This window comes from Ischnura elegans, chromosome 4 (assembly GCF_921293095.1).
Source record: "Ischnura elegans chromosome 4, ioIscEleg1.1, whole genome shotgun sequence".
Taxonomy (NCBI): domain Eukaryota; kingdom Metazoa; phylum Arthropoda; class Insecta; order Odonata; family Coenagrionidae; genus Ischnura; species Ischnura elegans.
Window position 1 is genome coordinate 17,380,990 of NC_060249.1, and position 26,082 is coordinate 17,407,071.

The 26,082-nt window shown below is 36.9% G+C and overlaps 1 protein-coding gene across 4 annotated transcripts; it reads left to right on the plus strand.

Moving 5' to 3' along the window:
• The first annotated feature begins 971 nt into the window (after positions 1–971).
• LOC124157097 lies at positions 972–26,082 on the plus strand. 4 transcript variants are annotated; one of them, XM_046531586.1, is made up of 17 exons: positions 986–1,328; positions 1,431–1,490; positions 3,516–3,739; positions 8,540–8,731; positions 9,978–10,211; positions 10,292–10,402; positions 10,499–10,603; positions 10,697–10,801; positions 12,405–12,506; positions 13,630–13,734; positions 13,821–13,931; positions 14,779–14,883; positions 14,967–15,062; positions 19,483–19,587; positions 25,170–25,414; positions 25,508–25,715; positions 25,825–26,082. In XM_046531586.1, exons 3-17 carry the CDS (start codon positions 3,517–3,519, stop codon positions 26,001–26,003), a joined length of 2,226 nt encoding a protein of 741 aa, XP_046387542.1. In that variant the 5' UTR covers positions 986–1,328; positions 1,431–1,490; position 3,516; the 3' UTR covers positions 26,004–26,082. The 4 variants fall into 4 exon arrangements, with proteins under 4 accessions (XP_046387544.1, XP_046387542.1, XP_046387541.1 ...); XM_046531585.1 differs by having other exon boundaries at positions 986–1,264; positions 1,384–1,490; XM_046531588.1 differs by having other exon boundaries at positions 972–1,490; positions 14,970–15,062.

Consider the following 26,082-nt stretch of genomic DNA (forward strand, 5'->3'; position numbering starts at 1 on the left):
CTGTGAGGAGTGTGGGCGAATGCTTTCGCCTTGCAAGGGCGCGGGCATCTGTCAAAAAATTAATTCCTAAATGACGGTGTAGATGCAGTGCCTAAATGAAGATAATTTGTTATAGACTTCTGAATTTATTTTGCGTAAAAATGTAAGGAATACTCATCCTGTCAGGGCTAGCAATATTTCCATATCACCGAAAACAGCTCTATGCGGCCTTTTACATCGGGGTTGTTAACATGTTATCAATTTATCGTACACAAACAACCATGCCCTGAATAGGGGTAACTTATTCAGGCGGGACTCGGACCCGCGACCTACTATTTGGCAGGCGAGGACTTCAACCCACCGCCACCAAGGTCGGCAATAGAGACAAAAGCAATTTGTAGGCATGTTGATTCATGCGCGGATGTATTATAGTTGCTCATTTTCTGGTCGTTTTATCTTTACAACTCAAGTCGCAAGATTCCTTGGTTCTAAGTTTTTAGCTTGGATAATTCTGTTTATTTCCCCGCATTCGGCAGTGGTATGAATGATGGATCGTATTCATTCCTTAGATTTAATGGCCGAGTGGAATATACATCGTGCATTAAATGTAATAACATTCAAAAAGCGAGCATTGGGAATTGAATAGTTAGAACCGATTTTGGCCGTCAGATGTCGGTAGTGTACTTCAAAATCGCTATTAGTTCGGTGTATGGCCACTACGTGGCGCTCTTCTCGTTGTTAGGGCAGAGTCCTCTGGATGGCAGTTCTCTACACTACTACCTCATAGGGTCTTGTAGTGTATTATCAACAATCCAGAGGACTCTGTGTTAGGGAAATGATTTCTGTCGTGTTTAGGAACCCTTTCTCTTTGATTTCCCCAGAATTTCTCTAATTTTTCACCAAAATATGCAGAAATCTTTTCCCTTTCCGCATGAGATTTTTTCTATTTTATATAAAAAGTTTCTCTATATTATGGTTCTATTTACAACGTTGTGGTGCCTGTGAAACGCAATAAATATATCGCATATGTTTTGTTTTCAAACCTCGATGAAAATGTTCGGGATCTATGACCATGGCTATCGATTTTAAAACTATTACAGTCTTAATTGTTCATGGTATTAACTAGCCTTAACGTGTTTATTATTGAAAGGAACAAAAATCACGTTCAATGCAGAATGGATAACGGAAATGCTTTCCTCGAAGGAACTTCATATCGAAATTTATTAGACTGGCACTGATTGGCTTGTGTATGTTTCATATGTCCAATCCGATCAGTGGGTAGAAAGTGTGTATCTTAGCTCTTTTGGACTTGCATTCTGTTGTATACAAAAGTCGTATTGTTATTTCATGTAAGTCATTGTGTAGGTTTCGAAAATAATTTTTCCCTTTCCGTTTGTTGCCGAGAACCGGACATAGGGTTAATGAAGTGCCAATTTCCATCTTTTGTGTAGCATAAGTTCTCATCATACTCTTCAAGTTTTGTATACACACTGGGCTCCAAATAGGTGAAGGTGAGTGTATTCATTATTTATGTCCTTTGATTATCTTTAAATGGCATTAGGAATCGGAATATTTCTTTCGTGTACTTTATTAAGATATCAAAACAGTGCACCAAGCGTGTCTGGCAGTGCTATAAGAAGTCATTTTCGAAGTAAAGAAAGCTATCATTTATGAGGTTGTACATGTCCGTCAACCTGAAGACACTCGTAGGATGCCGAGTTGATCTATTGCATTGTATCAGTATGCATTTGCTGGGAACCCGATTGAAGAAGGAACCCAAGGAATTGTTTCTGTAAATGTATACATCAATCTAATGACAGTTTCATTTAGACGAAATACTGGATGCTAGGCAGGCTGACCACGGTAAAATTCTAAATATGGCTTGTGTACATTGATGCTTTAATTAAAATATGTTACCATGTCATGATATGACCATTTTCATATGGTCAGACCATACTTGATTCATTATAAACAGATCTTTCAGACCCGGTAGAAGCAACGATAATACATAATGGGTTAGGGGCATGTTTTCGCATGTCATTAAGTTATTCTGGGGCAAGTTTTCGCATATACTAAAATATATGATATATATAAGCTATATAGCTACGTGGAAAATAAGAACACATATGACAGGAAATAACTGTATATTTAATACAAATGTATTGTAATGTGTACATTAAGAAAGTTTAACAAAACTCAGAATCATTGTCGCTGTCACAGTTAAGGCAAAAAAATAATGATTACCCTTTAATGCAAGAATCATATACCCATCTTTTGCAGCGAGTGCATTCGACCTACTGCTCGCTAGATTTGGAATTCCTAAATTTTTCCGAGCAGTAAATGCACGTACAGTTGGTCTCATCTTCATCACTGGAATGGCTTTGAATAGATTTTTATTTACTGACTTTGCCATTCTTCCATCGTTCTTCATGATCTCTTTGTTAACCTTTTTCTGTTTCTTCTTTCCTTGCTATAGCTTTTGTCTTTTCTGTTTAGCTTGTTCCTGTTCAATTTTTAGCAGCTTCTTAACAGGGGTGTCCGTCAAAATAGCCGAATTTCTTTTTTTTTCCCCCTTTTCTGGTTTCCTTTCTGGGTCGAGCTTTTTCAAACGGCCTGACATCCTCTGAAGCAGCTGTAGTTTTAGGGATGTTTTCAGCCAACTGATCCAAATTAGACTCACAATCAGTGGAACAATTTTCAACATTGGTCCCAGTTGGGTCAAGCCTATCTGTGAAATAACATAGCATGAAGTCGGTGTCAGTAAACACCAAATATTTCAAAGGGCATATACCCATTACTTTGAAACCTGCCATAACATAGGTTGGAGACAGTGCCAGGGGCAGTGCAATGTGGGGGAAATGGCAGAAAAATCACTCAATTGTCTTTAAAATAATCTAACACATCAGCAAATATATTTATTATTCAATTTTGGGAAAAAGGACGGGGCACGTTTTCGATGGCAAAAACTTGCCCCGCATCGTATTTGAAAACCTGCCCTGTCGCCACTATTTTACTTTAAACCAACATAAAATGGTGAATATAATTATTTATTTGCACAATACCTACATTGTTAAACATAGCAGATAATGCTCAATCGAAATATATTATTAAAACAAGACAACTGAAATGGTATAGGTCTGTTTTTAGTTTAAAGTAGGGCATAAAAAGTTACTCACCTGAACAAAAATCAACAAAAGGTGACACTCCTCCACAACGCGTGCGTCCCTGTCCTGGAAACTCACAAAACAGCCGTTGTTGCCTAAGCGCATCATTCGAGTGTGATTGGTGATGTGCTATAGCGGGTAGTTTAGGGGGTAAAGCCAATTTGAAAACGTGCCCCATGCGAAAACATTCTCCCCGCTCTTCCCTACGGCCTAAATTTTTTTTTTCAACTACAGCACTGTGTAAGCGGTTGTGCAGATTGAGTGGGTATCAGAAATTTGTAAAGGTTTTAATTATTGTTTGATATTTTATTAATTCCCTTGTAGTTCAAATGACTTGTAGTTTAGATACTACATACCTTCTTTTTCTTTTAGCATGCCTTGGGTTGTTGTAAAATTTCATGCTCTCCGGGATGGGGATAGCCGTGCCTTCACCACCATCCCTTCATCATGGGTTACTAAAGTGGGAAATAAAAATTATGCATTGTATCCCCCTGGTAAAGTAAGTGAGTCAGAAGTAAAGAGACTGATTTACAAGGGTGAAGATCCCAATGATGACTGGGACCTGCTGTATCTGAAGTATGTCACTCCAAGTTTTGGTAAGTATTTGTAATAAGCTGGTGTCATTAATTTGAGCATCATTGGTAAAGTAGGGTGCAAAGCTTCTGATCGTGATGAGCAAAGATTTAATTTACATTGTCTATTTTAGTGATATATTCCAATTAAAAAAAATATTTCTTTATGGAGATAGTATTTGCAAAGGAATTAAATGCATATCTATGACTCTGCCAGTTGCCAGTCAATATTTTTCTTTACTTCTCATGGAAGTAAAACGAGTTTGCTTGAAATTAAAGGAGTTTTTGGTGAGTGAAAGCATCTCTTATCACACATGGTGTCATGTTACGCATAGAAGGTCATTAAAAATAAAATTATTCAATTTTACATCACTAGAAGTTGTGCCATATTGATATGGATATCTTTGTACATGAAAGTAGTCATGATTTGTTTGTGAGATAGTGTTCCTGGAAACAAGGGAAAAAGTCCTGATGAGAAGCAAAAATCATGGTTAATGCATGTAACTAAGTTAAAGTGGCAAGGTGGGTATTTTGTTGTTTTCCTGGCTAGACAGCATTGGTTTAGCCCATAATTGGCACTACATGCCTTAATTTCACATTACCTATACTTTTTCTCTCCGGTTCAGAAAGGTGCAATTCACAAACTTAATGTACTAGTACAGAATGAATCCATGCAATACATAAAAAAATTATAAGAGCTTAGTCTGGTATTTGCAGGAGACTCAAAAACTTCTTGCCAGTCTTTGATTACTTTTGCCATTAAGAGTGGATATCTTACACAGCCAAGCAGAGAACATCATATTCGAATCTATTCCTTCTAAGTCTGATAGGAATTGTGAAATAGGGGTCATTTTTGCTGAACAAATTGGTTTAGGAATTCTTTTTTCTTCCAAACAGCAAAGGAATTAAGTAAATTCTAGGTGACACTCAGTTATCAGAGTAATCTAACAGGCATCTCCTTTTCTTTTTCATATTGTCTTTGTAAAGGGCTGATGTCTGAACACCCATGCCACATACCTATTTACAGTGAGTGAAAGTGATTATTGAGAAGCCATGGGATTTGTGGGGAGAAGAGACTTCAAGGCAGTTGAAAAAGCTTTGATTTCCCTGGAGTGAAAGGGAGAGAATTAAATAAAGAGTCCCCTTAAAAATTCTGTATTGAATGGTCACTCAGATAAGAATGGCTCATTGCTCCTCATTCATAAATTTTCTTTGTATTTAGATAGTAATAATAATAATATCTTTATTTGCCAAACGATTGATTACATTGCTAGATCAAATAGATTGTGATAGCTTTTGAAAGATAAAGCTACCAACGACCTTTATTTTCCATTTTCTCTATGTCACCTTCTTGCCATGAAAAATCACCAGACTTCAGCCTTTAGGCCATCCTTTTTCTCTCTGCCTTAGGAAGGCTCCATCCACAGGCTTAGTGTACAAGTAAAAAAGAAAGCCATGCAATTCATAACAAACTGCTGGGAGTTCAGTGTGGGAGATTCAAATGATTCTTTCCAGATTCAGATTACTTGTGCTATAAAGTAGCTACTATATTATAGTACTTATGAGAAGATATCATACAAATAATAATAATAATTTATTTTGTCCAAAGATCTACTAGGAGATATAAGACACATAAAAAAAAAAGGAAGAAGGAGATTCATTCAATACACAAGAAACATATACAGTCGGATCCGGATTTAAGGTCTTCGCATTTAACGTTTTTCCGCATTTAGCGTTTATTTTTTTGGGTCCCGATTCATTCCCTATTAGGACAATGTAAAAATTATCCGTATTTAGTGTTTCCGCATTTTGCGTTTTTCCGCATTTATGGTCGTAAAAATTTGTCCCGCTCAAGATTTTTTTGCCCGATTTAACGTTTTTTTCATGACGGTTCATCCAAATCTTCGAATTTATGCTCATCAACAAGAACAGTCTCATAAAAGTTTACCAAGAGTCGATAGAATCTACCGGGGAACGCTTCTTCAACTGCTGTCTTCCGCGAGCGCAGCGCTGCGACCTTCAACTCGCAAGTTGGGTGATTTGTCTTCTCGTAACGTTTCGCTCCCCTTCTGATCCAAACACCAGGCACTTTTTGTATCAGATCCAATCTAATGGAGCAAAGTCATCCCTTAATAACCTCGAACTACCTTATCCTTCACTTCTTGAACTTGACTTCGATGATACGTGACGACTGATGACACGAGTTATCCTCCGAGGGCCGCTACAATAATGGTTTTCTCGTTATGTTTTCAATTGATGGCTTATGCCCCTTTCAACTCTACTCCCTATGGGCAGTCGATTATTATCCCAAAATTTTTTCAGTCGGCTACTTTCTCTGTTCAAAAGAGGCCCAATATCAATTGCGCAGTTCACTAGAAGATTCTTTCTATAATCCATTCCAAGGTCAGTTTCCACGGAGGAACAGCGAAAGAACAGAGGAAGTGTTTCCCCTGTCATGACCGTGAGTGAGAGCATTCTTTCCCTACGGAAAAACATTATTTTACATCGTAATTTAGATATCCCGGAGCCAATTCATCGACATGCGCCTGGTTGATATCGATGTCGATTCAAAAATATTTATCTGGTGCTAATTAATGTCAAAAGAGAATGACAATCGGAGTTTTGACGAACTATCACGGTCCATGACTCTAAATTAATCGCTCATGCTGGAAAAAAATCACCGCATACTCACGGTAGAATAGATGAGCGCGGAAAAATACGAAAATCCGGCAGGTGTCCCTTGGTGGTTGACTTCGACGTCATAACCCTGACGAAATTGCCAAACTCCAGAGGCACTGACAATTTTTCGGATGAAATCCAGTTCTGTTGAAGATTAAACCTTTTCACTTAACAGAGTTTAGCTAATCGTTATTCAAGGTCCAACCAAATTTTATTAAAAGCTGCCGAGAAACAAGGCGAGTCGGAGTCAAGGTGATCAGCGCGCCGCGTAAGCAACTTCTCCCGGCTCCATTCGACCTGCATAAGGCCGCGGATATATGACAACGAATCTGGTGTTATCATCGAGTTGAATCACCATCGACTTGTATGCATACTAAAATAAGATTCTACTTCTTTGGATGACCTCAAAATCCAAAATGTGCGCATAGGAGGCTTTTTAAAGGCTCATAAATCCCTTGTTTCGCCGAGGCAACAGAAAACGTTAAGTAGGCAAAATTCCAGAAAACCTCCCTTTTACTAGATATTCGGTAGTTGAGAATTCGGGATTAGCGATCTTCTGCTGTCCCTTTATTTCACTCATTCCTCATGATTTTTAGAATTCCTACTTACACCTTTTCTTATTATATTAGAAATGCTATAGTCACCTACATGTCACTTTTACAGAAAAAATTCTTAATTTCATCGAGACCACTGAAATATGCATAAAAATGGAATCACTAATGTCCATAATAATAATCTGTGTGGGAATGCTTTTAAGTTGATGTTTATTAGAATTTTCTTAAAATATTTCATTAAAACAATTGTCATCCTCTCATTACTCATTTTTACAACCAATTTTTTCAGCTGATTCCTGAAAAGTATTATCCAACCTTCATAGGGCAGAGAACATTTCATTAAAGGATTTTTTGCTGCATTCAGCACCTTTTAGTTACTTAAAATAATATTTTTTATTCATAAAAAGCCATTCCAATCATTACAGACCCTAAAACCTGAAAAAAATGGCAGTTCCTCATTTAGTGTTTTTCCGCATTTAGTGTTTTAAATTTTGTCCCCCCTGAAAAACCTTCAATCAGGATTCTACTGTAGTTGAAATATTATAGACAAGTATGTATTTTCACATATAATATATTTTCAAAACATGAAAATGAAGCACTAGAATGTGGAGTCTGTCAGGTATTCCAGAACAGAGTGATAGTTCTTTTCCAGTAGGAATGCCTTCAACTTCCTTTTATAGGATGCCAATGACTCACATTGATTTTTTAAATGGTGCGGGAGTTTATTATTTGTTCGGAGTCCCATTTCTCTTGGACCTAATTTAGTTCTATTTGTCCTCACTGTATTATAGTGAAGGCTTTGCCTATTTCTGGTACAAAGAAAATCATCTTAGCTTAGAGTATTTCAGCTCCTTGGTTGTTCCTTGGCCTTGTGTGCTTGTTGTTTTTTTTACTCTTGTGAGTTATTCCTTTCCTCAGTGAAAGGTTCTCAATGAAAGAGTAAAAAAGAAAAATGCTTTCAGTCTAATGATGTCACAAACTCATGAGTAATGGGCAGAAACTTCAGCATTTATTTATTTCAAGTACATATTTGATTGAATGTTGAAGATTTTTTGTTTTTGTTGGACTTATATTTCCCTTCGTTGTACCAAACTCATGTCATTATTTTGCCATTTTACATATTCTCAAGCGATTTGGGAGTGTAGTGTTCTCTTAATCATGTACGTTTCTTTTGGCTTCATTTGCAATGGGAATCATTTGTTTTCACCACAAAACCCTATAGCCCAATTATTTTCAAGAAAAATTAATTTAGCTGTGTGAAAAGTTATAAAGTAAAATACCAATAAAAACTGCCTAATTGGGATTGAAGTCCCTTTGAGTACTACCTTGTAATTAGAATTTGCAATAGGAAGAAATTTACTAAATATGGCCTTGAAAATTTAAGTTTTGATTATCAAGAACTGGCGGAGGTGAGACACACTTTGAGTTGATATTTTTGAAAAAATAATTTTGGTGTTTATTTGAAGAATGTTTTCCATCTTCTCAAATGGTAAATTCTTCTAAAATTGAAATTTTGAAACACATTTTTTCTACTCTTTAATCTTCTCTTTTGGTGAGATGTGAAATGATGTTTAGTCTATTTTTTCCTCAGACTCTGTCATTGAGGCATTAGAATTTGAGTGTAAAGCAGCTGATCAAAGTGAAATAGACTTGGAAGTTTTTGCAAAGACAGGCACTATAGGGAAGCGGAAAAGGAAGGCAAAGGATATCAGATATCCAAATGAGCCAGTTTCCTCAGAAGATGAGGATGCTGTAGAAGTAAAGGACCCTCTTTCAACAACTGGTATGTATGCATCAGCTTGATACTTAGTCATCTGCTTTAATAATTTTTGTATAGTGTTAGATTTTCACCCATGAATGTTCAGAGTGGATTAATTTCATTGCTTGGGAGGGTTACATTACTTTCAGTCAGTGGCTTAGCAAGTGGGGTACTCTGGGGGTCGGGAACACCCCTTCCCGAAGTATAAAAACAAAATTACTTCTTTCTTCTTTCACAAAAGGAAATATTGAAAAATCATGAATGTACCACAGATTTCTTTGACAAATGAAGTGAAGAAAATTTTTTCGATTATGAAAAGTTGCTTTCAGTGGTGCTTGGTGGTATGCAATGTCTCGTAGTATTAATAGATCTGAGGGTTGATACATGAGGCTTTTAAGAATTCATTTATAATTTTAACATTACTTGAAGATAATCTTGTACAATAAATTTTTTATTAAAGAACCGCTTTAAAAATTACGATCTTTTCAATTTTTTCTAGATAGTTACTATGGGTACTGTGTACCCTTGTAAAGCTACTCAAATTTACTTTCCCTTGTTACCTTCATTATCTGCCTCTCCAGCCTTTTCAAGTGCAATTGTTGAAAATATTTCTGTAAAATATGATATTGTAAAAACTCAGTTGATCAAAAGTTAGGGACCAAAATTTTGGAATTTCCATGTTGTGAGACTCACATTAAATGGTGGTATATGGTGTGGCATTTGATAATGAATATTTGAATAAGTTCGTGAAACAAATGAGTCATTTTGTATCTGGCCATGGAACTACACAATACATAGTCAACCAAAGAAGAAGGCATTTGAATGCAAGTGTAATAGTTGATGAGGATTTAAAAATTAACTTTACAATAGATTAGCACTCAACTAACAGCTATGCCAAGGAGCACTTAATGTGGGTTCAAAGTTCTGTATTTAATTAAATTAAGGGAAAACAGACATTTCTACTTATTCCTGCTTACCAAACTCTTGTGTGAGCTCTGAGAAAATGAATTATTTTAGGTCTTTTGTGTAGGTCAAAATTCTTGCTAAATAAGATTGCCATTTTACTACGTTAGGTGATGATTCACCTGGGGGTTACCTTTTCAGAATTTATGCATTATTAAAAATAAAAGAAGTACTTTTGTTGAATGGTTTTTCCAGTTATAATGCATTTGAATGGCTGAGATTTTGCTATAATTTGTATATCAAGAGGTGTTTGAAGTAAAAAGGTACTATATAGATCCAAGTTTGACTGTATTCGTATTATTTTCAGCATCCATGAAGGAGGGAAACAGTGTGAGTCTTAATAGTCAATCGAGTCCTAAAAATATCACTAATGGAGGTTCATTGTCGGCACCAGCTGTGAAGATACTGGTTGACCGAGGGAAAACTGTTAGAGTAATGCAGCAGACAGGAAAAATACTTGTTAAAGAGACTGAGAACCAAGCAAGCTCAGGTGCTTGGTCAAGTAGTATGCTGATTCCCAAACCGTCTGGCAATGCGAAGGGTAAATTTGATGAAAAAATGTATTGAAAGAGTAAGGTTTTATTAATACTTTTATATGCAGCTCATTGTTTATTTTTTTAGATCTAATAAAAGTAATCCCAGTCCACAAATTGGATGAGCCTCGTGCCAGCTCGAGTGGTTTGCATGGCACAATGCTTCTTCCCAAAATGTTTAATGATGCCAATAGGAAGGGTAAGTTTCTATGAGAAATTACTTAAGGTAAAAATTTATGCTGGTTTTAGTTACATTTGATGGCAGATTTAAATGAATTTTTATGTTTTCATTCAGTCAAAGTAATCCCAGTCCACAAGTTGGACGAGCTGAAGGCAAACATGAGTGGTATACAAAGTAAAATGCCTGTGCCCAAACTTAGTACAAATGCCAATGTGAATGGTAAGCTGCTGTAAAAAAATGATTTTGAATTGAACGATCCTGTGACTGTATGTATGTATAACTTTCCTCTCCTAATTATCTTTTTAATTTCAGGCGGCATTAAAATAGTGTCAGTACAGAAAGTTTTGAGCCCCAATAGTTTGCAGGATATGGTAAATGTACCCGTTTCCAGGATAAGTGATGATTTTAGTGTAAAGGGTAAGCTATAATGAGGAAATGCATGCCAAATAAATTCTGTAGTTATTGATTGTGTGCAGATTAACCCTTAAGCGGTGACGTGCGGTCTGAGAGACCGCAGCATTTCTAAAATTATGAATATTTTCAAAATTACTATTTCAAATTATCTATAATCCTCGATAGCTTCATATTTTTGTATGATAAGGACATCTGACTCTTTAGATTGAACATTCCTATTATTAATTTCTGTAAATTTGCAGCTGAATTCGATTAGCGGTCTGAGAGACCGCACGTCACTAAATTGAAAAAAATCCATAAACGTAATGCTGTTGGAAATGATTCAAAAAGTTGTTAAAAACAATTTGTGGTGATTTTTTCAACTATAAGAATAATTAATAATTTGTTAGGAAATATTTGTAATCACACAACATGGATGATTAGGAACTAAATTTTTCATATGTACTTCATGTAAGAATAAATAATTATTCAAGTCTTTGCTGAAGGCGAACGCAAAACAAATGAAATCCGTTGTTCTGGAAATATCACCCATTTATTTCTTTAAATGTTAAGATTTTTATAGATGTTATCAATAATTAGAATGAAACAGTGGAAAATGTCGTGCAAGCAGGTAGTATGCATATATGTAATGCATGTTGTAATTTCGAACCAATTGAACCATGAAATTTTGCGCACCCACGCCTGGAATGTAAGATTCATTTCTGCCTATCTTTTGAAATTCGGTCTCCTTCTAAGTATTTGGGGATAGAACAACTAGCCATCGAGTTTTACCGCAATAAGAAATAAAAAGAGCCTGGGAAACACTGAAAGTAAAATGTGGGAATGCAAGTGCCATTACGTCTTGTTCGAAGCGTATTTTTTTTTTTTATTTTGACTATTTATATTGGAAATTTTGTTAAGGCAACCAGAAAAGTCCTCGAGTGGGTAGTTTCTGAAGTAGTGCAAAAATCTGTTGATTCATGCCAACAAATACAACTGATACTGAAAGAGGCAGCATAGATTATGACAGAAGTGATGTAGTAAAAATTGTCCAAGGGAAGGAAAATTTTTTTACTGGAGAAATCGCTCGCAGTGGTCATCAAATGAGCCAAAGAGGAAAATACGTGCAGCCTTCCATAACGTCTTTACTCAGAAACTTGGTTTGAAGGATTGCATTATATCACTAGATCAGAATATTGATCGTCTTGATTATTGGTCTCAGATTTTTGATGAGCGAATGTTGTAATTGATTTTGTAGTGGACAAATGCGAAGCTTCAAGCGACAAGAAAGAAGTATAAAAATGATAGCAGGCCGGAGCTACAAAACGTTGATTTTATAGAATTAAAATCTGTCTTGGTCTTTTGGCTAATTCCACGATTTTCAAATCTAATGATAAAGACATTTGCAGAATATTTGTCACAAATGGCGCCGTCAGGGAAATTTTCTGATCATTAATGTCAAATGTGAGTTCAATAAACATTAAACTAAGCAATAAAAATGATGTTGCAACTTTTAATGAATTTTTGATTTATTGCAGTCTCTCAGACCGCACGTCACTGGTAGTGTAACAAGAATTGCCTGTCACTGGCGAAGGGTTAACCCTTCTTACTTATTTTTCAATTTTAGATCCAGGTAATGTCGGCGCAGCTCTTAAAGTGCCGACAAGCTCAAGCAGTTTGCAGAGTAGCCCAATCATTGCCAAAAACTGTGATGACCTGATTTGGAATGGTAAGGAACCAGCAAAAAGGATAACAATAATGATTGTTTTCTGTGGCTCAATTTGCTCAAATTTCTAAATCATTTTAGAGAATATTAATTTTTAAAAATAATGAGCATGCATTCAGGTGGCTTTAAGCTCATAGGATCAAAAGTATGCTGCAGTTGGGTCTTACTAAGCCTAATTTTGATGAAAATATCATGAAGGTCTTTCTTATCTTACCCAGTGGGCTGGTATTTTTTTGTCGCAGGGTGGTGAATGTTTGAATCATTCATGCTGAAAGGTGTGGTAAATTCTTTAATGTTGAAGTTCCCTTCATGTTCCCTTCACTCACTGCAAGTAAGTTAGCGAAGTAAATTAAGTCACTATTTTACGTGGTCTTTGGAAAGACTTCATTTGATGTGTAAGTCTAAATTTGTCTCTATATTTTTACCTTCATTTGGCTAATATGTAGTGTACAAATCATTGTTTTTCTCTGTGAACATAGTGAAGAAGTGTGTGTAAAAAAGATTATAAACATATTTTTATAATTTAAGATGTCATTCACCCTCTCATTCTAAAAATGTTATCTAACCATCACAATGAGAGAGTGAAAATTCAGGGAATTTCATAGGTAAAATGCAAGGAATTTCACTGGTAAAATTCAAGTTATTTTAATCCATAAATTAACAAATCTTGAACAGAGTTTTATTAACTTAGCTAACTAAAGCTAAAAAAAAATCTTTGAGTGCCAGAGTGATCTGACTAGCTCACTCGTTGGAACTTCCTAGATAGGTGATGTAAAATAAATTGACTACCTATGGTGAGTTCATGCTTTTGACATGAACCTGTGAAAAATTGAATTTATTCCATTGAAATTTTGCTCTACCCTATCATTGTGCATTACCTTATTATTCTGTCTTCTTAGGAACTTGTACACATTTAAAGTCCAAAATGTGTATGTATTAGTTCCTAAAAAGCTCAATTTCATTGTTCACAACATGGTATCTAATTTCCATACAATGTGATGACATAATTAACCTAAAAAATTCATAAGTTTGTTAGTTTATTTTGCTATGTTTGAATGTATAGTATGCGAAAACGTTTATCATTGTGTATTGCCATTTAATTTCCCGACTTTCTTTTATTTCTAAGGCAAATTAATCTCCATCAGACGAGGAAGTGACATCCAGGGAAGCCCAAGAAGTTTGCTAAGGAATGTTGGCGTTACTGAAAAATCTGAGAAAAATAGCACAAATGGTAAGAAAATTGGGGAAAATACTTTGATTTTGAAAAATGACCAGGAATTGACTACTTTAGCTAAATTTTCTTAACCCATATTTTAGGTACATTGGGAAAAATTATATCTGTTCGAACAGTAAGTGGCATCCAGGGAAGCTCAAGGAGTTTGCTAAAAAGCAATGCCGCAGTTGGAAAATGTGATGAAAGCATGATGGGTAAGGTACTAAGTGCACATACTTGTGATGTTAACATCTCAAAATGATATTAACATCTATGCCCAGATTCTAGTAAGTTCCATTTTTATTGTTCAATAAAATTATCTCTGAAAATTGGATGACCTCAGGGGAAGCCCCTAGAGTTTGCTATGGAAGATGCCTGTTGTTGGAAAGAGTGATGAAAATAACATGGCGGGTCAAATACTGCCAGGAAATGAATGGGACGTAAAAATTAGTATCCTAATCTGAGTTGTGCTAATTTTCTGTTGTAATTTATCAGAGTAAATAATCTAAGCAACTAATCCTTGTATGTACAATTTTTTTTCAGCTATATATGATAACAATCATGTGGTTTTCCTTCAATAAAAAACTACACACCTTTTTTGCATGAAACATCATTTAAAAATTATTTATTTAAGTATGATTTGCTGTTGATAAAAAAAGTAATGTAGAAATAACTTTCCTTTCCAGTTTATTTCATTACAACTGATTGATTATTTATGAGATACAAAACTCCAAACTCTCCTATCTTGACTTTTTGCTGTAATGATTTCTGCTAGTTTTCAGCAATCATGGTTGCATGATGTATGGTGTTGTTTCTGCTTAATGTATGCATATGCTGAAGGCTTTGTAGATTTTTTAGATTATTACTTAAATCATGTTGACTTCTAAGAGTATTAAATATTATCCATCTAATCATTTAAAATATACAAACTCTAAACATTATGCTTTAAAGTATAAAATAACCTAGGATATGATGTACTACCTGATTATGTGGTTATATTATTAGCTTGTTATATAAATTAAAAGTATCTCACTGTCTTATTTCTCCATTCTTACTTCATAGATAAAATTGAAGTTTTCTCAGAAGAGGAAGTGAATGATTCCCAGGCTACGACATCCCAAAGTAATACATCTGTTCTTGAAGAATACAATGATTATAACTTGGAGGGTAAGCTACTGTTATAATCATAGGGAGTACATATATTTTGTTACATTTTTCGGCAACTAAAATCTCTTATCTTTTCCTTTCAGAAGCTATGCCTGACTTTGAAGATAATGAGTCTAGTTCAAGTAGATATGAAGGTAACATACCTGAACCTGAGCAATGTGATGATGTTGACATGATGGGTAAGTTACCTTCACATACTTTTAAAGTGGGAGTGGTTATTTTTAGGGTTGAGTCATTGCATGTTCACTATTATTTTTCCATTTATTCAGAGTAAATGGTGTTCACTAAGTAAATTTAAAAAAAAATATCATATAGGTAATTTATAATAATGATGGGATTGATTATTATGCATTTGATTAATTTAACATATTAAAAAAAACTCAAAAAAATTTTAATTGCAAGCATATACCAATGCGAAAGAGCAGATGTATTTCCATGCCAGAGTTGGCTCCTTGGGTGTTAATCTTTATTCCCAAATTTGTGCTCAAACTTGGATGACGTCACAGATTCAGCCCAATATAAGCATTGTTTAAAAGGTCAGCAAGTCCCTAGTAAGCTGCGAGGGCAGTTAAAAAAAAAAAAATTTGACAGATTGTAGTGCACCCAGCTAGCTGCACAGTAGAGGTGGGGTTTTCAGTTCATTTTTTGGATTTGGTTCACGGGATTTGATTCTTGGCAATGAATAAATCATGCATGGTGGACAGGATGAACTGAGTGAATATCAGAACCTTGTGAATCTTGAATCTAAGTGATTTTCGAAGCCATGTGAATCTCGTATCGGAGTGAATTTCGAATCCGTGGGAATCTTGAATCCATGTGAATCTGTCAACTTACTGCATTTCAAATATTATGACGGGTAGTTATTAACAGTGATTATCATTTTTCATTTCAAAGACATCTTTAATGAATCTCTTTCAGATTTTCAAATGCTTTCAATTTATCTGAATATTATGGTATACAAAATTAGATTCCATTCATTTGGTTCATGCCATTGCATTTGTTAATTTTGAATGATTTATACATGAACAGCACAGCCCGAATGCACTAGTTATGATCTTTACGAGAGATCCACAGCATTAAAGCCGGTGTGGCTCCATGCAAGTAGAAGACCTAGGCTGTGATTGATTGGAGGCAGATCGTGGTGGACAGTTTGGTACCATACCTCAGTGGTAGCAAGGGCTTGTCTAGGAGTGCTGTTTTATGCTGTGCTGGAGCTGGGTGAAGATCTTGCCATAAACTCACATTTTCTAGCACTATTTTAAGTCACCCACCACCAGCTCAAAGCCTGTTCCATAGCATTGTAGTACCGTATAAGCGCGTGCAAGAGGCGCACCTTTTTTCCCAGAAATTGCAGCCAAAAATGGGGGTGCGCCTCTTACACAAACTTCTTATCTTCCCCCCCTCCCCTTCACCGGTCGCAAGTCCAAGGGGAACTGAGTGGCCTTGGTTTTCAGCGTGAGTCAGTCATCTGAAACCCTGGGTCAAAAACAAGTGGTAGGTTAGGTTAGGTTCTCCCTTAGTGACGTATTTTTAAAATGCTCCTGTTTGCTTTTCTTGTAAGCATCGCATCGTCACGTCGGTACCCCAGAGGTGAACATGGAAGATCGCGCGGGTTATTGCGCTCCGGAGGGCGCGCTAAATTTACTGCCGCAAGTGGGCATCCTGCGGCATTTATAGTGCATATGGTAATCGCTGATCAAACGTAGAGAAACGCGTAGTTTTGAAGGACATACCTGGTTAATAGTCAATATCTGTCTTGCCGAGTAATTTCCATTACGCTGAGGACCTGATTTTCCAAAAATCATCTTCAGACGCTAATATGAGGATTATTGCAACTGAAAATTATATTGGTGTTAAAACCTGCGCTTTAAAAAATTCGAACCAATGTGTTCATTGTTGGACTAAACGGTGGACAGAAGAAATCGGAAATGTTTATAAGTGAAGAGCGCTGAAGGAGAGGTCGAGGGAAGGAGCGCGCTCCCTCCCCTCCGTATTTCAAGCAACGAGGCTATGAGTGAAGGAGCAATGGACGAACACGTCCGATCTTGCATGTGACGCCGTTGCCTTCAAAGCGAAGGGGCGAAGGCGCAGCAATATCATATACGCAGTTTGCGTTGCCTGAAGTTTCCAGTCAGTCTCGTCTTGTTTGAATGCGCTTATGCTACGCTTGTTTCTTCCGAAATTGTGCTGTTAGGACTATTTTGAATATTAGTAGCCTTTTTGTAACTATAAATCTTTGTGTCAAACAATTAGAGCTTAAAAAACTTAAATTCTGTCAGATATGCGTCGCGTTAGATCTCTTTCTTTTTTTGAACCTAATGCGTGTCATACAATTATTGAAAGCTATCGAGATATCTTCGGGCTCAGTGGATGACTCACCTAGCATTTGGCCTCCATAAACTGGGAGATCGATCAAGGTCAGTTGGTGAGACGGGGTAGGGATGAAACACGTTTCCTTTGTGCCCCTGTAACTTGATGTTTTCCTATTTTCCTGTGGGGTCTCGGAAAGGAAAAAAAGCGGCAGAGGCATTGGCTGATGGAGGGCCGAATTCCATTAAATCTACGACGTGGTTATTATTCTACGGCACTGAGATTACCTCGATTGTTGTCCAAGCTCTTGGGAAGGTTCGTGCTATGTGCCTGTCGTGTTTTGCCTTAAAATTTTCCACGGCCGCAATTGTATTGCAATACTCCTGCGAGAGCCTTTTAACAAAATTGTTCGTGAATAGGACAAGCATCGTAGAGCAACGGCGTATGCGAAGAGAGGATCAGAACTCTTTCTACTCCCTCTTATGCCGCTATTACCACCGCAGTTATCAAAATTTACTATTTCAATCAGTATTGAAAGGGGAAAGTTCGATAACTGTCGAAATTCCAGGTGTACGTCTGCAACAGCGCGCAATAGTATAAAAAAATGCCGCAAAATTTTTTTCTTCATAGCTTCGATGCTCAAAATAGGGGTGCGCCTCTTACATGTGTGCGCCCCTTACACACGCTTATACAGTATTTAAATCCAGACCGTGATATGGAAAAAATGGGGATTGAGCTTCTACGGCCTCGAAAGATTAAAGAAAAGAAAAGGAATATTTCAATTGGCCATATAATACTCCCTGCTCGTCCACCTTGCAAGTCGAAAAAATTTACTGCGTTGGTGTGCAGGAAGGGGGAGAAATTCCCTGCAGGGACCGAACACCAGCCTCTCAACCGGAAAGCCCAAAACACACACACTCACACAATCACTCACACAAACATACACAACAAGATCCTTTGTTGGGGCTGTAGGGACCTCCGCTAAGGATTCTTGCTCCACAAAAAACCGGGAATCTTCACAGGATGGGCGTGTTAAAGACAGCCAGTGATCCGTAGAAACACTTGCACTCAATAAGCAATCACTCACACATTCACTCACCTGTGGATGGCTTCAATGTTCCGGGAGAAAAAAAAAGGGTTTTGCTCCAAAAGAGAGTCGTCAGGGGGGTTTCGGCAAGGGGACGAGGAAAACACACGTATACGTATTTCGGCTACAAAGTAGCCCTCTTCAGCGTGCTGAAGGAAGAACCAAATGCACTAACAACACGAGGCTGAAAGTGCACTTTTTCTCCCCCTTCCCGCACACCAACGCAGTAAATTTTTTCGACTTGCAAGGTGGACGAGCAGGGAGATTTATACGGCCAATGGAGAAATTCCTTTTCTTTTCTTTAACCAGACCGTGATGCCCACAACATCAACTCATCACGTGGACATAGGGATGGACGGATTCAGGATTTTTTTCGGATCCGGATTCGGTTCGGATCCTTGATTTTCGGAGCCGGATCTTTCGGATTGGATATTTTCGGATCCAAATGCATTTTCAAATTCCTGACGCTGAGATTCCCCCGATGATTGTTCAATCTCTTGGGAAGAGTTGCACTATGTGCCAGTCATATTTTGCCTTTTTCATTTTCCACGTCTGAAATTCTGCCACGTAACCTCTGTGAGAGCTTTCAAACAAAACGGTTCATGAGTAGGACAAGAATCGCATGCGACAGTGCATTCGAAGAGAGAATTGGAACTCTTTCCACCCTTAATACTTAATTTGGCCTTCGGGCATTGCATTCTCTGAAGCTATTATTTAAAATTTTGGATCCAGATCCGATGTCTTCCGCGAGTTTGGATCCAATGTTTCCGATGAAGGGCAATATCCGCGGATATTTGGATCCGAGGTATCCGATCCGACCATCCCTAGTGGACATTAATTTTGTTTGCCACTTCTAATATCTTGGAGTAAAATTTTGGGTTGTCCATCATCAATTCATTCTGTATTAATCCACGGTGTAGGTATCCTCTGCTCTGAAGAGATGTACATTGTATTATGGAGAGTACACTGTAGCAGGGACTTCTTGACCTTTCTATACCCTTATTTGTTTCCGTTTTAATCACAGGCCTTTTGATGGACCACTGCCAAGCACTTGTAATGATGCAATTTGCTCAATGCCATGTTGATGATACCTGACTTCTACTGAACTACCAATTTTCTATGTTTAACATCCTATAAAGCCACTTCTGGTTATTGTTGCTTTTTCAATGGCTAAAATCTGTTAACTTTTGCTTTGATTTTAGATTCATCAACCTGTAAGGAAAATCTGGATGAGGTCACAGCTAGCACAACTACACTTCCAAATACTGAGGATGTTACAAAAAAATCCGATGATGCTGATGTAAAGGGTAAGGAACCAGGAGGTGATGCTTTGAGGATAAAAAAATGTTGTCTTTGTGTATACTATGTACTTAGGGTGACCAGATGCTAAGAGAGGAAAAAGAGGACAGCACCCTGTGAAAAGGGAAAAAGTAGGACAATTGAAAAATAACTACAATTTCATAATTAAGAAAAATAAAAATTTATTAGCATTATGATTTAATATTTTTTTCTGTAGATCTGATTTTTTAAGCAATATTGGCATTTTTAAGAGAAAACTAAGTATAGATTTCCATACTTGAGTATTTTTTAAATTGTAATTGACCATTATGAGTCCCTTTTCGGAGGCAACATTTAATTTTTCTCTCATCAGTCCACTGACATGAAATATAGAGAAGTTCTAAATGACTATCAACAGAATTTTTATATAATACCGATGGCTAAGTTCTAACAATGTATCTCAAAAACAGCAACTTTTCAGGAGAGCAAAGAAAAGATTTATTATTTTATTTGTATTAGGTGCACAACTAAGTTCCCGCTATTATTAACACGTTGCGTACGGATGGCGAGAATTCTCGTCATTTTTTTCCCTAACGTTCCGGACGGATGACGAATATTCTCGTCATTTAGGCGCGTCAACCTAAACAATTTTAAAGTGCACAATACGTATTCGTTGGTATGTTTTCAGTTGTTTTTCGTTATTCATAATGAATTGATTCATCATAGCGTTTGATTGGGTAAAGTTATATTCTAAACATAAGCTTTTTAACCATGATTAAACCAAAGGCATTACGCCCTAATAGGCACATATTTCCAGAATCGGCATTCCTAGGAATTTTAATACCCCGGTACGCAACGTGTTAATGTATGATGATAGCAGTGATTGCTTGTGGATTTTGACATACTGGAAATGTCATGAACCAAGCTTAGAGAATTGGCAAACAAACCGCTATACGGCAATAGTTTGTTATGGTGTCATACCCTAATAGGGTGATTTCCTAATATTTTTTATTGCCTAAATCGAAAGATTATTTCTCCTTCTGTACGTATTTCACGCTTTTAGATTTTTAAATGACGATATCTATTTTTCGCGATTAAATGAAAAGTGAAAATTTTCAAGCGCGCGAAAACGCGACGGCTAAGTATGAATGCTGGGAAATCTCCGTGTGACGTCATTCTGGTTCCCACTGCCGCAAGTGAGATGACTTTGGGGTGAGGCTTTGAGCGCTGATACGAAGCAGGATGCTAGCAGGTAGCAGAGTACACTGCTAGCTTGTAACGCTTGGCTTAAATATTGATTATTAATACCTTATCAAACGAAGAAAATTTTCCGACCTTGGCCAGTTTTAATAGGTGATTATTAAGGAATGTTTCCCTGAGCTCTGCTCCTCATGCATGCATTAGTAATCTCAGACGACGTAAAACTCTTATCTACTCGTATAGAAACTAGGTCCCTGTGACATTACGTGGAGTGGCATCGCATGGGCGCCAATCTGGCCTTTTTCAAATGAGAGTAAAATTGACCATTGCTATTCGTCTAAACCGGTATTTCTAAAACCAAATAATTTGTATATTATGAATACACTAATGGTGGCTAACGAATCGCAATCGATGCCTTTCGTTTTCTTTAATGAAGGAAACTACCCTCGTGTTGCGGGAATATGTCTTGAGTGTGCCAAGCAACCATCATTTACGGGAAGTGTTTATTTTCTTCTTTTACTTGAATAAAACAGTGACTGAAGTGCATCTAGAGCTCCAAAAAGTTTGCGAACATGCTGCTCAAAGTAAAACAACATGCTGTGGTTGGTTCTGTCGCTTCAAAGACAGTCATTTCATTGGTAATGGCTGTTGGTGTGAAGGAAGACCAAAAACTGTCAAAGACGCTGAATTAGAGGTATTACTCGATGCAGGGGCACAGCTAGGAATTAAGCCTAGGGGGGGTTTCAGGCGCAACCAATACTGGGGTGCGTGGGTTGTAGTATACCTTCCAGGATAAGCGGTAGGTTCAGGGGCCCTCTGCCAGAAAAAAAATTAAGATAAATGGTTCAAAATGTTGAGTTTTACGTCCTTCTGAGGGATATTTTGTTAATACTCACACTATCCTATAAGCAATATTAATCCAATTAAGTAAAATAGATTTTACTTAAAAATTTCTCTGAGCTCTGGGGGGGGGAGTTTTATCCTCCAGAACCCCCCCTCGCTGCGCCACTGACTCGATGAAGATCCATGTTAAACTCAAGGAGAGCTTGCTTGTGCATCAGGAGTTACCCACCAAGCCATTTTATGCCAAAGCAAAAAATCTGAGTTCCTTATGATTTGAAAAAGTGATTTTACAGCATGAGAATGCTCGACCTCATGCTGCCAAGTCCAACGAAACCTATCTCAAAACGCTCAAATGAGAAGTCCCTACCCACCCACTACATTCCCTAGACATTGTGTAGTGCGATTAGTATTTGTTCCATTCGATGGCACTTAGTCTGGCTGATTAGCAGTTGTGCTAATATGAAGACATCAAAAAATGGCGTGATTCGTGGATGGCCGCAAAAGATGAACAATAGAGTTGTTCACCAATTTTTTTTTACTGTCTTAAATGAAAGTACACACCGAGGGGATACCGGCGACAGTTTCAGCGCTTTTCTAATCAAAAATTTAATCCTAAAAAGGCTAGGCGAAAAGTGTGGAATCCGAGGGCCGGCTCAAACGCTCCGAAAGCGCACGAAGGTTGCCGAAGGCATGCTGACGTCACACACAGCGAACTTCTCGCGGAAGCTGTCAACCCGGTCGAAAAACCTGTGATCCTGCGTCAGAGAAGAAACAACGAGGGTGAAAATGGAGGAAATTAGGAAGAAGGCGTATATATATATTGCTTTCTACCGCTTTGTAATTCTACCACAATAAGAAATCCGGGAAAACGTTTTATTACTGTGCCTCTTAATTCTCGTGTGCGAAGGAAATGGTTAACTGCAGCAATGCGAGATGACCAAAAATATCAACGGCAAGACATCTTATTATTGCTGTGAAGATTCTTTTAATGTTAGTGTTAAATTTATACTAGATGACAGCATCAATACGTCAGTTAACGTGATATTGTTTTACTTGCGGTCTTCCCAAATAAGTCGAACGGACGAAAACAATTTTAATTTAAGTTATTTGAATGGAAATAATTTACGAAAGATTAAGAACAATGTTTATGATACTATTCAATGATCACCGAAGTTAATTGATGCTAACATAGTCTTAGATTTTTAATACACCAAAGATTGACACACAGTAACCAAACATAATGTTTATTGATGAAATATTCTCGAGCACATTCTCAGCCGAGAGTTTTGGAGTTGGTGAAAACAGTAATATAACTGACTTAATAATGAAGCTACCCCTAGAGGTACTTAGGAATACCTAATGATCCAATGTACGTCATTGATTTGCCCTCTGGAATATTTAAGATTGCCACTAGAGACATTTTCATCACCATCATCAAAATTCAATTAAATGACAGCTTGGAGAGATTAGGAGACCAATTACAAATCAGTAAGACAAGAGTTTTTCTACTATCCACGCAACTTTACCTCTTATTTCACATTGCTTAAAAAATTTAATATTCTTTCCGAAGCATAACAAACTTGATCTACCTTTGTCTTTTCAAGCCAATTACAGCAATGTACAGTATATAATTGAATGTTTTGAAATTCAAATTCAAAAGCCCTCTGATCCAATATATCAAGATTTGACATGGAGTGAGTATAAAAAATGTAATGCCATCAAGTATTTTGTACCTTGTGAACCAAATGAATTTGTAAATTTTGTTTCCCCTGGGTATGGCGGAAGAATAAGTGACAAAAATTATTTTTCCTGTGGTTTCATCTGATTTTGTGCTCAGGACAAACTCTTCCTTTCATAGTGTATATATTATTCTCTTTTAAGTTAGATATAGCAAACTGCTGAATCGCCGTATTCTTTTCTGGCAGCGCTGAGATAGTTTTCAACCCTTATTAGGCCCATAATAATAGACCCATAGCGCACCCCGATTTTGGACGGCCGGCAACATTTCAATAGTGAACAATGGAAGGGCATGGGAGCTTGCACACTGACCGACCGCGCACCGGCAATGGTAACAAGTCTGTTAGCTACCGGCCAATGCCACTGCGGATCCCCTGCGCCAGCTCAACAAGCAAACAACTTATCTTTTGACCTGTGAAAATCCGGCGTGTGTGCAGTAGTGCTTCACCGGTAAAATATCGGCCTGTATTTTACCGGCCGTCGAAAATCGGTGCGTGTGCAAGGGGCCTTACAGTAACATTCACAAGAATAAATACTGACAATAATTCGCCATTCCATATCATGATTCAGACAAATCTGCGACGAACAAAAGTGATTATTTTATGATAATATTTTCCTTATGTCACCTAAGTTTTTATAGGCTATAAATTATCAAAAGCCTTTAAAACTAAAAAACGAACATTGCGTGACAGGGATTTGTGATATAATATGAAATGTACCCCTCGAGAACCATTTCAGCGTTTACTAGGGGATAATTCGAATAAAAATGGAAGCCTGGGCTGTGTAAATCGTAACAAAATTAAATATTTGATGGAAAATATACTCATAAGTACGATTAACATATTTAACAGTGCTATCATAATTAATATGCATTGACTCCTAACTTGCCTGCTTGACTCCTTGAATTTCCGGAGCGCTAAAAATGTCATTACTGCGTATTTAGATTTTTTTCTTGTCTTGACCTCTTCTTATTCATGATAAAAAATGAGCATCAGAGCACTCATTTTAGGTGGGGTAGTAGAATTAGCCCTCACAAAGCCACAATCCGAAGGCATTTCTCACCACGGCATCCACAAATTCAAGCACGGCACGGATAACGGCGTTCACCGAAAGCGTGCAGTCAGCGAAGTAGCTGTGTGTGACGTCACAGCCATTCGAGCCTGGCTTCCTGCCGAAACTGGCCGTTTCAAAGACGCACAAATTTCAACGGAGCACCAAAGAAAATGTAATGCACCTATTGCAGAAAAATTTTCACCAATGTGAATTGTTAGCCAAAACTCACCGTTAGCATCTACTTAAATGGGTAATTTCGTTTGAGGTTAACACCCCTATTATAGTGCTTACGGTATTCAAATTCTGCCACAATGATAGGCAAAAATTGTAGCTAGCGATGGACAATACTTGGAACGATTCATTTATTACCATTTTCTCACAATTAAGTTGTATTTTCATTCAAAAAACAGCGAGAACTTAGTTGTGCACCTAATATATAATTTTAATTGAAATAAAAACCAAAAATACATAAAACTGGAAAAGAAGCTTACATTTGCAAGCAAAGAGTTTTTGCTTGAATTTTATTTTTTATTAACAGTATTAGCAGTACATTTTAACTCAGACTGGCTAAATATTGAGATACGTGTTGATATAACTTAGTCATCGATATGTATAATCATAATGTCCAGAAAGGAGGATGTTTTCTAATACTTAAAAAATCTGCTTGGATACCAGACGAAAATCTTAAAAGGAGGACATGTACGGATTAATTTGGATGTCTGGTCACCCTATATATATGTACTTCTTAATAGGTACCTTAATCTTCTTTTTATTACAGATTTAATTAAGAACTTTGAACGGAAAGTTACTAAGCAGATGGCATCAATTTTGGATAAGATAAGTTTATTAGAAGAAGGCATGATGTCACTTTCTGATAAAATTGACGGAAGGAAGTTTTCTTCAGAACCTCCTGAGGATTTTAGTGACTGTGAAGAATTGCTCGTCCTTCCTGTAGATTCCTTAGAAGACTTATTTTTTTTGCAAGAAGAAATTTCTACCTCTCCAAAATATAAAAGATTCATGGTACGTAGTATATCATCCATTCACTACCAGTACTTTATGTTTTCAATACTCGTATGAGCTTCTTCCGAAGTAATTTTTTTCTTCTTATTTCAGATGAAAAAACTGAAGGACCATTCAGCTTCATTGGTGTTCAAAGGACTTAGGATGAAAGCTGTTTTTCATTCATTGAACCGCACTGTATATAGTTGTCTTGCAACAATTATGACCAATAGAGTTGGTATGATGCTCTGCAGGAAGGGCAAATCGTTGAATAAAGTGTCTTTTGAGTTGAATTTTCCACAGCTGATAAGTTTGATTCATGGTTAGTAGTATGAATTTACATTTTGTTGGGGATTAGTATTAATGAATTGGGTGTGCTTTGTATATAATAGTAAATTAATTGAGTGAGCCTATTATATTTATTATTTCAGATGTAGTGAGAGCAAAACAAGTGAATGGCCCTGAAATTAACACCATCCTGTTGGCTAGGAGCATTGGAGAATGGTTTCGGCAGGCTAGGCTGAGACAAAATAATAGTAGACAAGTGATATCATTTCAAAGTAGGGAAAGTGATGTTAAAATGGAAGGTGACAATGAAATAATTTTGTAAAATATTTTTATTTTTATATTCTGTCTTCTCATATTGTTTTATCTGTCTAGTAAAGAAATAAATGTTTTTACTTTGCTAA